General features: G+C 35.9%; 2 protein-coding genes across 2 annotated transcripts; one reads left to right on the top strand and one right to left on the bottom strand.

Moving 5' to 3' along the window:
• Positions 1–487: 487 nt before the first annotated feature.
• Positions 488–5,945, bottom strand: LOC110373782 (androgen-dependent TFPI-regulating protein). Its single transcript, XM_064042225.1, has 5 exons — positions 5,832–5,945; positions 3,340–3,511; positions 2,270–2,416; positions 1,262–1,482; positions 488–806 (listed from the first exon to the last, which is right to left on the bottom strand). Exons 2-5 carry the CDS (start codon positions 3,505–3,507, stop codon positions 596–598), a joined length of 747 nt encoding a protein of 248 aa, XP_063898295.1. The 5' UTR covers positions 3,508–3,511; positions 5,832–5,945; the 3' UTR covers positions 488–595.
• A 3,690-nt stretch (positions 5,946–9,635) lies between these two features.
• LOC135118974 (androgen-dependent TFPI-regulating protein-like) lies at positions 9,636–12,322 on the top strand. The gene is made up of 4 exons (XM_064042224.1): positions 9,636–9,819; positions 10,255–10,398; positions 11,287–11,507; positions 12,117–12,322. The coding sequence occupies exons 1-4, from the start codon at positions 9,676–9,678 to the stop codon at positions 12,301–12,303; spliced, it is 696 nt and encodes a 231-aa protein (XP_063898294.1). The 5' UTR covers positions 9,636–9,675; the 3' UTR covers positions 12,304–12,322.
• Positions 12,323–13,773: the final 1,451 nt, after the last annotated feature.

The following is a 13,773-nucleotide window of genomic DNA, read 5'->3' as shown; positions in this document are numbered from 1 at the left end:
ATAGTGCACAAGGATTTGCGTAGACACAGGTATGAGAGTGAAGGTAGCACTCACTATTCCTTCACTCTCATAGCCCGATGGGACGGCAATCCGAGACCACAGGAGAGATTAGGCGCAGGACCGACATTGACATTCTTTCCGATGCACGGGTGTAATCATCCACTTCAAGACTTCGGGTTCCATATAATTACTATGTCAGACAGCTGGTTGATGGATTCTCATAATCTCCATTATATCATTACTTGTAGTCACCCACCCGCGTTTTCACTAGCTTTCATCCGTTCGCTGTTTCAACCGCATCTTATCCCCGCAATTAGTAAAACAGCAGCATATAAGCTATATTGACAATGTTCAAAAATCTATATATGTAGTAGTTTTTGCGTGAAAGAGGAACAAACGCATGTATGCATATGTACATACATTGTACCTACAAACTTTAGCAGATTTCGTACAATATTATATCAGGATAAAAATAAAAACAAAGCTCTTCAATCAAATTATTTTAATAAAAATACAAAAAAAAACAATACCCAAAAATAAATTATCTAAATTCAAACATATTTTTAACTAAATTAGCTACAATTTATCACTATAATCATTTAACTTTTTTCTCTAATTTTGCCTTTTTCTTCTCAACTTTTTTCTTAGAACCGTGAATCATATTTGTGATCGGCCATTGTATATAGTAAAATATATAAAATAATGCGGCTATGGCTGCTATAGCAAAAACAAAGTATATTGTGCCAAAGAGTTTCTTAAATATAGGATACAACCAGATACCTCTTTCTATGTATGTGAAGTATAACCTGGAAAAAGAAAAAATAATAGGTAAGTATTACTTTTATAAAAATATGAGGAAAATTGTGTTGTACACGTGTTAAATATACGTCTATACATAGGTAGATAGTTGATACCATTTGAGTAGGCACATATATATATCTATAGATATCTAATTAAAGCATTATTTAGAGCAGTACTTTATTTGTTTAATGTGTGTAAAGAATCTGCATCAGTGATGTCCCTTTTCAATTGAAGTATAGGTCAACAAGAAAAATCATCATATTTATCAACACACCTGAACTCCAAGCTATTTAAAGTTTCTAAAATATATTATAAATATAGGAAAATATATTTTATGTTACTTGGGGAATAGTCTAGCCCTCCAATAGTTAAATATTTTCTCAAATCGAAACAGTAGTTTCGGAGCCTGAACGGGTAGGTTTCCTCTTCAAAAAAATTACAGACTAAATAAAATACTCACACACTGAAATAAACACACAAATGCAGAGTCAGCTGCGAAACATTCCTCGCATGGTTCTCCGGTGTCTTCCTGGGCCTTAACACCACCTCACAGAGGACCACGGGAACTATCATCGTATGTATGACGTGGTTGGAGATCGGCGGGATGACAGCGTCGAGGAACTCGGGGAAGATAAGACGTCTGTCGTAGCTATAGAGGCCCCAGAATATTGTGAAGACTACCTGGAATTTGGAGAATTTTGATGTAAGTATTATTGAAGGGTATGGCCGAAAAAACCAAGCTATTGGCATAACATTAATATAATTTATTTCATGAGAAAATACAATAATATCCAACGTTCTTGTTAGACAATCTGACAGAGCGCGTTTTTGTCACTTTTTTCGCGTCCTTCGTATTCCTTAGCAATTATGCGTACAAATATTTAGTTTAGTATATAAACTATAATTATATATCTATCAATATCTCAATATATCCTTCTGATATTGCAACCTTTGTGCTCATAATACAAAATGCTGGCAGTGGACTTACGCCGCAAGTAGGTACAAATCAGCGGGGCCCAGCAGGGCCAAGGCCTGCCGGGCTGCGGGTTGCGAAAGAGATACCGCGGCCCTGGTACATAAAAGGCCTACGACGGAACACGACGGTTTTTAGTCAGTAAGAGTCTGACACTCCCTCGCCGCTGCTAACCCACAGCGGGAGGGGTCATTTGATGATTTTTGACGTCGGAAAAAAGGAGGTACAAATTTTATGTTTCACTCTCCAAAAAGGAAACTTTTTCAAATATGTAGGTACATAAATTAGATACTGAACTTGTTTTTGTAAAAATCTGGTTTTTCGTTTTTAACAGACATGGTTGTGACATTGACATGTCCACGAAATTGTAACCTTTGTTCGCAAACATATGCTAGCAGTGTGTTCTTTTGTTCGCTTAATATTTTGATGGAATATTGGCCAAATCTATACATATATCTAACTGATGATAACTAGCTTTAACAATAAATATCTTACCATGGTACAAGGCCACACCAGACCAGAGAAGATTATTTCTCTAAAATCAGTGATAGGTGATGGTAGACTGTAGTTTTTGTTCTTCGCATTCTTCACTATGAAGAGATCACAGCCCAGAGCGAATATTGCGTAGCCTACTTGTAGTAACTGAAATATAAAATATTTGAAGACATTTTTAGATATCATCATCCTCCGAGCCTTTTCCCAATCACGTTGGGGTCGGCTTCCAGTCTAACCGGATTTAGCTGAGTACCAGTGCTTTACAAGAAGCGACTGCCTATCTGACCTCCTCAACCCAGTAACCCGGGCAACCCGATACCCCTTGGTTAGACTGGTGTCAGACTTTCTGGCTTCTGACTACCCGTAACGACTGCCAAGGATGTTCACTGACAGCCGGGACCTACAGTTTAACGTGCCATCCGAAACACAGTCAATGGTGTCTAAGATATACTTAGAAAGTACATACAAACTTAGAAAAGTTGCATTGGTACTTGCCTGACCTGGGATCGACCCCGCGCCCTCATACTTGAGGTTGGTCCTTTACCCACTAGGCCACCACGACTTTTAGATATATTAGATGCTTAACTAGTTTGTAAGTATGTATATAAAAGTCGTGGGGGCCCAGTGGTTAAAGCACCAGCCTCTCAATACGACAATGCGGGTTCCATTTCAGGTCAGCCAAGTGCCAAAATAAACTTTCAAAATAAATGAATGCACTTTCTAAGCACAAGGCAGATTGGCTGAGTAAAGGTAAAGCATTGAAATCTCCATTCTGTCTTGAGCAAGGGCGATGGTTAACGCTCTTACTTCTCTGTATAAGAAGAGACCTCTGCCCTGCAGTTGGATACTATAAATGCTTATGATGGTTTGGTTCTGTTTCTAGCGTCGAATCACGTAAAATGGGAATCGTCGCAATGCCATTCTATATATTTATGCATAAGGTAAATTAATGCATGTACCATTAAAATGTTTGTTTTGACAAATGGTAAAACCCAGATCATTTTGGAGACAAGATAGCACCTGTAAGTTTAACAGGTATGCAGATTTTTAATTCGTAATATCATACTCACATACGTCCAAGTAGTAAAGAACCTCAGCTCCAAACTCTTAAACTGCTCAACTTGCTCGTTTACAACCGGATTATTTCTATTTACCCAGGTCATATAAAACATATTACCTATGTACATGATTATACTGGCTGTATATACCAGGATACGCAGGTAGGCTTGTCGGGACATGGTGCTGAAAACAAAAGAAGAGCTTTGGTACAGTTGAGATTATCGTTAAGAGTTTCATATGTGGACAATTTTGTCGCTTAATACATTTGCGTGATTCAATATCTTTTGGATCTTCATAGACTACAAAAATTATACCTATCCTAATATTATACTTTTATTCTTTATTTTTAACTAGCGACCCGGGCGTCGCGTCCGCTTTAGTGTTATAACCTTTCCTCTTCAATAACTCTATTTATTTAAAAAAAACCGCATCAAAATCCGTTGCGTAGTTTCAAAGATTTAAGCACACATAGGGATATTGAGACAGAAAAAGACTTTGTTTTATACTATGTATTGATTTTTTTTGTGAATTTGATGTTTACAAAAAATGGTGGACAAGAAATAAAAGCGCCAAAAAAAATATAATTATTTAAGTTGTTTTCTTGAATTGGGATTTTGTGTATGACCACCACTGACTTGCTATGGCATTTTTCAAATATTTTTTTAGACAAGTTTCCTCCGGTATGTGTCACGTTCTAGCAAACAATAACAAATCACATACATAACATACATTTCTAAAATATCCGCAAAATTACGTCTCAACCTTGCCTTATAAAATCAGCCACGGTCTATCACAAATCAAGCATAAAATTACTACATGGCATATGGCATTATAAAACACTGCCCGATATTTACATAGAATTATGATTGAAGTACCTATTTCTATAATATAACGTTAAGTTTGAACTCTTGATAACCGATAACATAATATTATCGTAACATTACATTATCGGCTCTTACATTATCTATGCTGATTCATAATTTTACAGGTCAACTGATATATGATAAGAACATATCAAAAGTTATTTTCTTTCCTACACAACATGTGTGTGAATTCGAATCCCGAAAGAAACTTTTACAAAGTAGCCCGAAGTCTGGAAGTTGGTGATTGATACACCCGTGCATCGGAGAGCACGTTCATGTCGGTCCTGCACCTGATCTCTTTCCGGTCGTGTCGGATTGCCGTCCCATCGCGCTATGAGAGTGAAGGAATATTGAGTGCACCTGTGTCCAAGCAAATGCTTGTGCACTATAATATTTTCTGCGCAGCTGGCTAATCTCCTTACATGATAACCACAATAGATGACAATCGCCCTGGACGCCATTATTATTGAATATTATTTAATATCAGGTTAACAACCATAACCGACATAGCTGACAGTTTCCTTTACATTCATGTCAACGTTTAAAGTTGACCTTTGAACTGCAGTTATAATTACTGTATTATCTAAACGTGATCGGACATTATACATGATAACTACTGACTAGACGCTGAATGGCATTGACATATTGTAACTGACAATTACTTATATACAGATAGGTATCATGGTATTACAGCTTTGTAGAGTGACTATAGTGATCTAAACTAACAATGACTGTTACTTGTTTTGAAGCAAAGAGGTAGGTATAGCTGCGCAGGACATTAATAGTGCACAAGCATTTGCGCAGACACAGGTGCACTCACTATTCCTTCACTCTCATAGCCCGATGGGACGGCAATCCCACACGACCGGAGAGAGATCAGGCGCAGGACCAACATTAACGTGCTCTCCGATGCCTTGGTGTATCAATCACCAACTTCCAGACCCCGGGCTGCTTTGTGAAAGTTTCCTAAAACCAGCCAAGTGATTTTGGTCTGAACCGGGCATATCTGTATGCAAGCATGTAATGTATGCAACTACTAGAACTTCGAGACAGTTAACTCACATAAGAGAAAGTTATGTATGAGTTTCACTGCTCAAAATTACTTGACTTTACGATTCCGTTAGCAACATTCTATTCACACATTAATTAGGTACAATACACCCATTTAGTTTTACCTACTAAACAATTGTATTATTTTTTTTTCTAAAAAAAATTGACAACCGCTTGCTCTATTGTTTGACATAGTGTCTTTACTTTTTAAAATAAATATAAATAACCAAAAGCATCAAACGACAGGAAAGACTGATTTTATATTATACCTAAGTTATTAGATTAGACATAGATAAAATCAGAGTGACAAATAAATTGATATCAATTTAAGTAGCATAAATACACGATAATACAAAGATAATAAAAACAAAATGCAGTTAGATACAACCGGCCATACGTCAAATATCTAATCTGTCAAATGACTAACTTAACCTAATCATTCGCTGACGTGACAGAAATGACAGCTACACAATTTTAATAAAAACACCACTAAAAACCACTTTTTCGCACAAAAATTACTCACTAACAAACACTATTATATCTTAACTTTAATTTTGTATATAATAAGATATAAATATAGAAATATTTACCTTGATTTTCCGTATGTAAACACTAGAGATATAATATTTTATCAAGGGACGCGACTGGCCGTGTAAGCGGCTGATGCCGTTATAAGCATAACATACTGGTTTGTACATTTTAACCACTTTTGTTTTTGGTCCGAAGTTCGAAATTTAAATGCATTTTTTTGTGTTACAGTTTCTGTTTTATTATTGTTCTTTTGTTTTTGGTATAGGTAATATAACACCTGCGAAGTATTTTTTTATAAAAAGATTTAATATTTTATAGTGTAGGCACAAAATAAAAGACATGTAGGTAGGTAATTTAAAAAGTATATATATTTCAAAAGTTGTAATGGATAATATTAAAATATCAAACATGTTTGAAGTCTAAAAGATTAATACCATAACATATTTCTTAAAGGATTAATATAATTTGAAAACTGTAAGTAAATATAAGCGCCTATGATTTTAGTCATAGCATTTACTTTTTACCTCATCAGATTGCTAGTACACTTATTTACCTTATCGTTAACACTATCTGCCTAGTCTTTTCCCAACTATATTGTGGTCGGCTTTCAGTCACACTGGATGCAGCTGACTAGGCATCAGTGGGCTATATAGAACGCCTGCTTATCTGACATCCTCAACTCCGTTACGCCCCTTTTAATTTTTGTTTGAAAACTTAGTTTAGTGGAATAGGTATTGGCAGGTTTACGTAAAACAGCATTCTAGAAGATAGCTGAAAGTTGTGTTAACAAAGTATGTGAATTTCAAGTTACATAATAAATAACACAATGTTTTAATATCAACATTGAAAGCGTGGCCACCTCCCGTATGCGGTTACTCGTTAAGTTCCAAAATGAAAAATAGTGATCCCTTAGTGCACAAAGTTATTTCGCACTTTCCCATCATACAAATTTATACATTTTTTTTACGAAGGTCGAGAACAAAAAGAAACATTAAAAGCACTATGTAGCCTGTTTGAAACCTGCTACAGTTTATATGGTTAATATTAACTTCATTTGGTTGCGAAACGGGGTGACAGGCTCACGTGTGCAAAGATTGTAATAATTATTATTATTCAATTTAATAACATCTCATAGTATCATTTTAGTTATCATATTAATCTGTTGATTTTCTAATTAATTTAGATTTTCTAAGTTTTTGTCAGTCAAAAGCAAATTTTTACTTATAATTATTATTCCTATCTAAGTTTAATTTAGTTTAATGAAAGTTTTCTTTATCTTAATTATTTAAACTTCCTAGTTTTTTCTCTTTACTTTATATTTCCATAATTAGGAGTGGCAGTTTTATTTTCTTCGTAATTAAATTATATCAAAGTGCAATTTTGCAAAATGTCGTCAGCAGAGCTGTCAAATAGGTAAGATTTTGAAGCTTTTATTTGTGTTGTTAAAATGCATTTATCTTTTATTAGCTGTTTTCCCGCGGTTTCACGTCCCGTGGTAACTACTGCCCGTGCTGGGATAAAATATAGCCTATGTTACTCGTGAAGAGTGTAGCTTTCCAACGAAAGAAGGTGAAAGAATTGTTTAATTCAATTCAGTAGTTTCGGAGCCTTTAGGGTAAAAACAAACAACACAATGTTTCCTCTTTTTTCTATTCGTTTAAATTATTATATTAGTATAAACAAATTGATTTGAAAATCTTCATACACTTTATGGTTTAATTAATCAAATAAGACTAGCTTAGGTATTTCATCGATCCCTAAGAACATAGATCAAGGTACCAAAACTGGATGTCTAATTAACCTGTACCTTTAGGTTCTAACTGGTTTGTCTATGCTTTAATTACATAATCGCCTAAACTGGCCCAGTAACCCTAGTGCAGTTCAGTTTAAATTGCCAAAGAAATATGCGTGGACTAGTATTTGTCTGTCTTTTAATTCAAGATTTTTTGAGATTAGACTATTATCTAAATATCGAAGTTCTATAGTTTTGCAGTAAAACACAGAAAAATATTTTCTTTTTTTCGTAAATTACACTAGATAATATTATAAAAGTTTTTATATGCGGCTGTCTGTTACTCTTTTACTACATACTATTGAACAGCTTATAACATCAGAATAACGATTTGACTATTTTATATCTAGCTGCAGAAAGCAGTTTCATTGAAATGCGGTTAATAGGTTAATAACACAGCTAGTTAATCCTTTATTTTGAACAATATTGCCTGAATTTCAGAATCTAGTCTCGAGAAAATATAGAGCTTTAATTTTTTCATGCCTTTTTAAACTATTTGTATGAGTATGAATAAGGTTTTTTTCGGAAATGCATATAGATTCTGAAATCACTTTATTAATTAAACAAAGCTTTCAAATTAATTGGTATTTAATTTGATACGCAAATATTGTATTTTGAACTTTAATTTCAGTAGCAACAAAGTCCATATTCGTTTGATCGGTTTTATTAAAACAAAACTTGAAAAAAGAACGTAAGTTTTTAACAAGGGTCAAATTATATTTTTAGATTCTATTTTTAAACCATGCGAATTTCGGGAGGATATTTTAAGCTTCGACACTTTCGTTATAAATTCAAAGAAAATGAAACCTTCGTGTTATAGAAATAGGGTTCACTATCAATCGAAGGGGTTTCAATGCATTTTTACCTATATCAAAGTGAGCGTGCGTTTATTAAGTTCAAAGGATATGGAACCTTCGTGTCTTAGAAATATGGTTCATTATTAATCGTAGAGGTACGAATGCATTTTTATATCGCAATGAGCGTGCGTACGTATGCTACTCTACCTACGTCAAAAGGATTTTTAAAATAAAGAACTTGTAATATGCCTATCTACGTCATAAGGGTTTTTATCTAAAGTACTTTTATTTTTTTAAAGTTCCTGGACCCTATAGGACTTCACACTGTTTTTTTGTAGTTTTGCTTTTTCATATAAGTTGTACCTGCGTCATAGTAAAAAATAGGTACATATATAAGTACATATGTACTATAGTAAAAATGAATAAATCCTTCGCATAGGTATAATTATTTTAACTCTGAAATGTCTTTAGTGTCCTTGCATTGCATCGAGTGTCATTTACAAGGAAAAACCTTCTCAATTATACATTTTCACAATTTTATAGGTCCTCCTCTATAGTAAAAACATCACATACCTATAGACAAAAAGTAGTCCGTAACCATTCGATAAATGGGCTACCTATCTAACACTGAAATTCTTTTTTCAATTGGTCTAGTAGTTCCAGAGATGAGCGCTCACACTAACAAATTCTTCAGCTTTACAATATTAGTATAAAGTCCCAACTCACTTAAGATAAAAAAACTTTATTAGGCACAATTTTTTTTTTTTTTAATCTTAAATCTACCTCTAATTAAAGCAGATGACATAATGGGCGGTCTTATCACTAAGAGCGATCTCTTCCAGACAACCTTAAAATGGATCTCTAATTTTTATTCACTTTAATCATATTTACAAAAAAAACTTAATATTCTATTAAAAAAACCTAAAACTAAAAGGCATCAAAAAATTCGTCCCCATCGTCGACTGGGAGCGTGCCCAAAAGGCTGGCAGCATTATCTCGTTGGATCGCCATGCTGATCCTTTGTCCGAGGTAATAGCCAGCCTTTTGGTCACGAGAAGCGTCAACCAGGCGCCTAGAGAGTTTAGGATTTAAGATGGATTGAGACGAGAAGGAAAAGTGTAGGTATAAGATTAGTGATGACTTGCGCAAGACGGCTGGCAGGAGCTGGATGCGAGAAGCCGAAAATCGATCTCAGTGGCGTGCACTTGGAGAGGCCTATGTCCAGCAGTGGACTGCGATAGGCTGATGATGATGATGAAGATCATTTTCAAAGCTCCTCCTTCATTTTCCAGGTCCTCATTGATCTACCCTCGCATGCTAGGCTACGCAGCTACCCTGGTGATGCATATGATCACAGCTGTTCACATTACCACCACATTCACCAGAGAAGCGGTGAACGATGCAGCTGTGAAGGAGTTCCATGATAACCAGCACAAGTTTATGACTGTTTGGAATGTTGTAAGTAAACGTTTTAGATACTACACTTTACAAATTTAAAAGTTGACCGATCAGTACTTTTGCCTACTCAGATTATAAAGGTAGGCATTTGCCTACCAAGATAGTAGGTTCTAGATGAACGAGCTAAATATCTAACACTGAAAGAAGTTTTTACATTGGTCTGTATATGTCTGTTAGTCTCGTTATCAGACCAAATCTACTGAACCAATTTAGAAAAAAGATTGAGATATAATCTAGAGCCGGAGAAAGGACATAGGTTTCTTTTTACCGGGTGAGGAAAGTAGTCCTCCGGAATGCGCGGGAAGCCGCGAGAACAGGTAGTAGATAAATAAATAAAAAACACCTTCATAAAATTAAACGTGATTCCTTACTCTAATTTAAATCCTTGTTCCATTTATTTTCCCTTGTTTTTACTATTTTTTTATCTATTTCCAGTACATGCAAATGTTATACGCAGCACTGGGTCTATCATGCGACGTGCTGGCTCTCTCCAATGAAGGGAAGATCAGCTCTCTTCAGCAGACCTTACAGAAAATACGAGACCCTATGTTCTCCAGTGTCGTATGGCCGTACGCTTTTGTAAGTACTGTAGCGCGTGGTGCGCTAGGGACCGGGGATCTCAGGATATTTAATTAAAAGATTTCGAATAACTTCAACTTTGCGTTTATTGACTGATTGGGGATTGTTGGGGATCAAGTGCATCCTTCAATATAAAAACTTATTCTATTTCGAATCGAATCTATTTTCATCACTGTCCGGCCAGGTATTAAATATAATGAATAAAACCTTACCACCAAAGAGTATCTAAGTACTACATCTCTACAGCACCTACATACATACATCCTACTTCGCACTAATCCTACTAATATCCTACTATCCTACTAATATTACAAATGTGAAAGTTTGTGAGAATGTATGGATGTAAGTATGTTTGTTATTCTTTTACGCAAAAACGACGGCTGGAATGATTTGGTTGAGGTATATGGAAGGTACCCTGGATTTACACATAGGCTACTTTTTATTAATACACAAAGCGGGTGATGCCGCGAGCAGAAGCGAGTAGTTAATAATGTATCAGGGGGTCTCTCAAACTCGTGGTCCAGTCAAAGTTAAAAATAAAATTTATTTAGTAGGTATATGACAAAATTACTCGCAACAATAAATTGTGAATTCTACATATAATTCTGGAGGATAACTAGTGGGATTAATTATTATATTTTAATTAGAAAACATAAGAAAAACTTGTGCATTGCAATTTAAATATTAGGATGAAAACTATTGACCCGCGGTACGTACTTCACTATGTGTAAAGACCGCCATTACAAAAAATGTGATCAATGAAGAACCACTTCACATAAACCATCTACTAAATAGTTCTAACAAAGTTTAAATAAATAATCAGAGTATAAAAAATATGAATACTTAACCACCAACTCCTGAACTCAAAACCGTTTTTCTTTATTCCAGACAACTTCCTTCGTCTTCTGGTCAGCCTACTCCTACGATAGAAGCCTGATCCTTCCACCTTCAGTAGACCAGACCTTAACATGGGGAGCCAATCATGTAATCCATACGGCCATCATGCCAGTAGTCCTGTGGGAGCTGGTCTTTCGACCTCAGAAGACTCCGGAAACCCATGTGGCTAATCTGATGATGATGAATGGGTATGCAGCTGGTTATTTGGTCGTGTAAGTATTTTATTATTTTCCTTGATAGTCTGGTGAAGAAAAACATCTTGAGGAAACCTGGACTATAGTCTGAAATCACCAACCCGCATTGAGCAAGCGTGGTGATTAACGCTCAATCCTTCTCCGTGTGAGAGGAGGCCGCAGCCCAGCAGTGGGACGATAAAAAGGCTGTAACTAACAACTGCCTTGTATGGGGTCTCGGGTTCGATTCCCGAAATCGCTATGTGGGATTTAAGAAACTTTCACAAAACAGCAGTTCTGAAATACTCCTCTTACGCACTCTCGTATAAACTCTCTGATGTACATTCTTCTGTACTCCTCTTATATACTCTCTTATGTACTCGCTTATATACTCTCTTAGGTACTCTCTTATGTACTCTCTAATATACTCTTATATACCCTCTTATGTACTCTCTTATGTACCCTCTTATGTACTCTCTTATGTACCCTCTTATGTACCCTCTTATGTACTCCCTTATATTCTCTCTTATGGTCTCTCTTATGGTCTCTCTTATATTTCTCTCTTATATACTCATCTGTTGTACTCCCCTTATGAACTCTCTTATGTACTACATTGATGATGACTAAATACATTATTTTTTGTTCCAGTATCGTGTCCTCCTACATGAACACAGGAACCTGGGTGTACCCTATTCTGAACATTCTATACGGCACTATATACTTTTATATATTTCTAGTAGTTTCTGTACTTTTAACACAAATATTCTATAGTTTGCAGTGGTATATCACTAGTATTGTTTGGAAGAACTTTGAAGAAATTAAAAAAGTTAATTAATTTTGTATTTTTAGTTTCATTTAGTATCTCTTTTTTAGTCGAGTTGCAGAAAGGAAGAAGATTTCAATTTCCTGTTTTGAAGACTAAAATTAGATGTAAAATAAATAAATATTTTATTTATATTACGAAGTACATAATGTGATTTAAATTAAATAAATGCTGCGTTTAATATTTATTTAATTACGTATCTCATCTGCCTAGCCTTTTCCCGACTATGTCGGGGTCGGCTTCCAGTCTTACTAAATGCATCTAAATACTAGTGTTGTACATGGAGCGACTGCCTATCTGACCTCCACTACCCTATTACCCAGGTAACTAATAACTAACTAATACTCATTTTTAAGACTGGTTGTCAAACCTTCTGGCTTCTGACTACCTGTGACGACGGCCAAAGATGTTCGAATGACGTAGCATGGTAAGTACCTTCAAATAAGCAAAAAATGTTTCCTCTTTTTAGGGTTCCGTACCCAAAGGGTAAAACGGGACCCTATTGTTTTCGCTCCTCTGTCTGACCATCCGTCTGTCACCAGGCTGTATCTTATGAACCGTGATAACAACAAAACTGAAAACTAGAATTAAATAAATATTTTGGGAGGCTCCCATTGAACAAACGTGATTTTGTGTCCGTTTTATAAATAATGGTACGGAACCCTTCGTGCGCGGTTCCGACTCGCACTTGGCCAGTTTTTTTATATTAAATAGTACCTATATATGGACCTCCTCGACCAACACAACCACCTTCAGCAAACGGTGTCATCATTACATGAATGCAGTGAAACGCACCATCTTACATTGAAGCGTATAACTGACCTAGAGCTCGAGTTATGTGAGGCCTACAAGACAATATCTTTGTACGAGTCTGCCAAAGCTAGGGATCAGACATCCGAGACCCTCAACCTGTTCACTGAGTTGGTAGGAAGCTCCACAGCAGCGTGCAGCTCGGCTGAAATTATAGATTTGACAGGGGATGTTACCATAATGCAATGTCCATTGGTTTTAAGTAAAAATAAACTCAAGAAATACATTAAATGTAAAAAAATTATCAGGAAGTACCGTACTGTAAGGAAACAGAATAAGATGAACAACTGTATGCACCTTAGGAGAGAACGTGTGAATCTAGTACAGCAGTTAAATTCTTGTTCCCTGGAACTTGAACAGTGCAGAGCTACCTATGACCTGGACATACAGCAGTTACACGACCAGCTAACCGTCAAAGAAAAATTGCTTTCATACATCTTCAGTAAATATGAGGATTGTCAAAAGGAACTAAGTGCCCGCTTGCAACAGGCCGGTGAGCTAGTGGACCTGGTGAAATATAGTGCTGAGAAGTATGAGGCATTGGTCAACAATCTCTCCTCCAAACACAACCTGACACACTGCCTGAACCCCGGCTTGCAGCTAATCTGCCAGAACCCCCTCAGTCCGTTGAGGGCTCCTCTAACATCAAGCAATTTAATTCAATTTTATTCA

Source organism: Helicoverpa armigera, chromosome 27, assembly GCF_030705265.1.
Source record: "Helicoverpa armigera isolate CAAS_96S chromosome 27, ASM3070526v1, whole genome shotgun sequence".
NCBI classification, from domain to species: domain Eukaryota; kingdom Metazoa; phylum Arthropoda; class Insecta; order Lepidoptera; family Noctuidae; genus Helicoverpa; species Helicoverpa armigera.
This window is presented reverse-complemented; position numbering and strand designations above follow the sequence as displayed.

Bases quoted from the DNA above. Each gene is read 5' to 3' on its own strand.
- LOC135118974 (XM_064042224.1), top strand. From the start codon at position 9,676: ATGCTAGGCTACGCAGCTACCCTGGTGATGCATATGATCACAGCTGTT. The intron at 9,820-10,254 runs GTAAGTAAACGT...ATCTATTTCCAG, and splicing joins TTATGACTGTTTGGAATGTT to TACATGCAAATGTTATACGC. The intron at 10,399-11,286 runs GTAAGTACTGTA...TCTTTATTCCAG, and splicing joins TCGTATGGCCGTACGCTTTT to ACAACTTCCTTCGTCTTCTG.
- LOC110373782 (XM_064042225.1), bottom strand. From the start codon at position 3,507: ATGTCCCGACAAGCCTACCTGCGTATCCTGGTATATACAGCCAGTATA. The intron at 1,483-2,269 runs GTAAGATATTTA...TCCAAATTCCAG, and splicing joins TGGTGTGGCCTTGTACCATG to GTAGTCTTCACAATATTCTG. The intron at 807-1,261 runs GTGAGTATTTTA...TTCTTTTTCCAG, and splicing joins TTGTGTGTTTATTTCAGTGT to GTTATACTTCACATACATAG.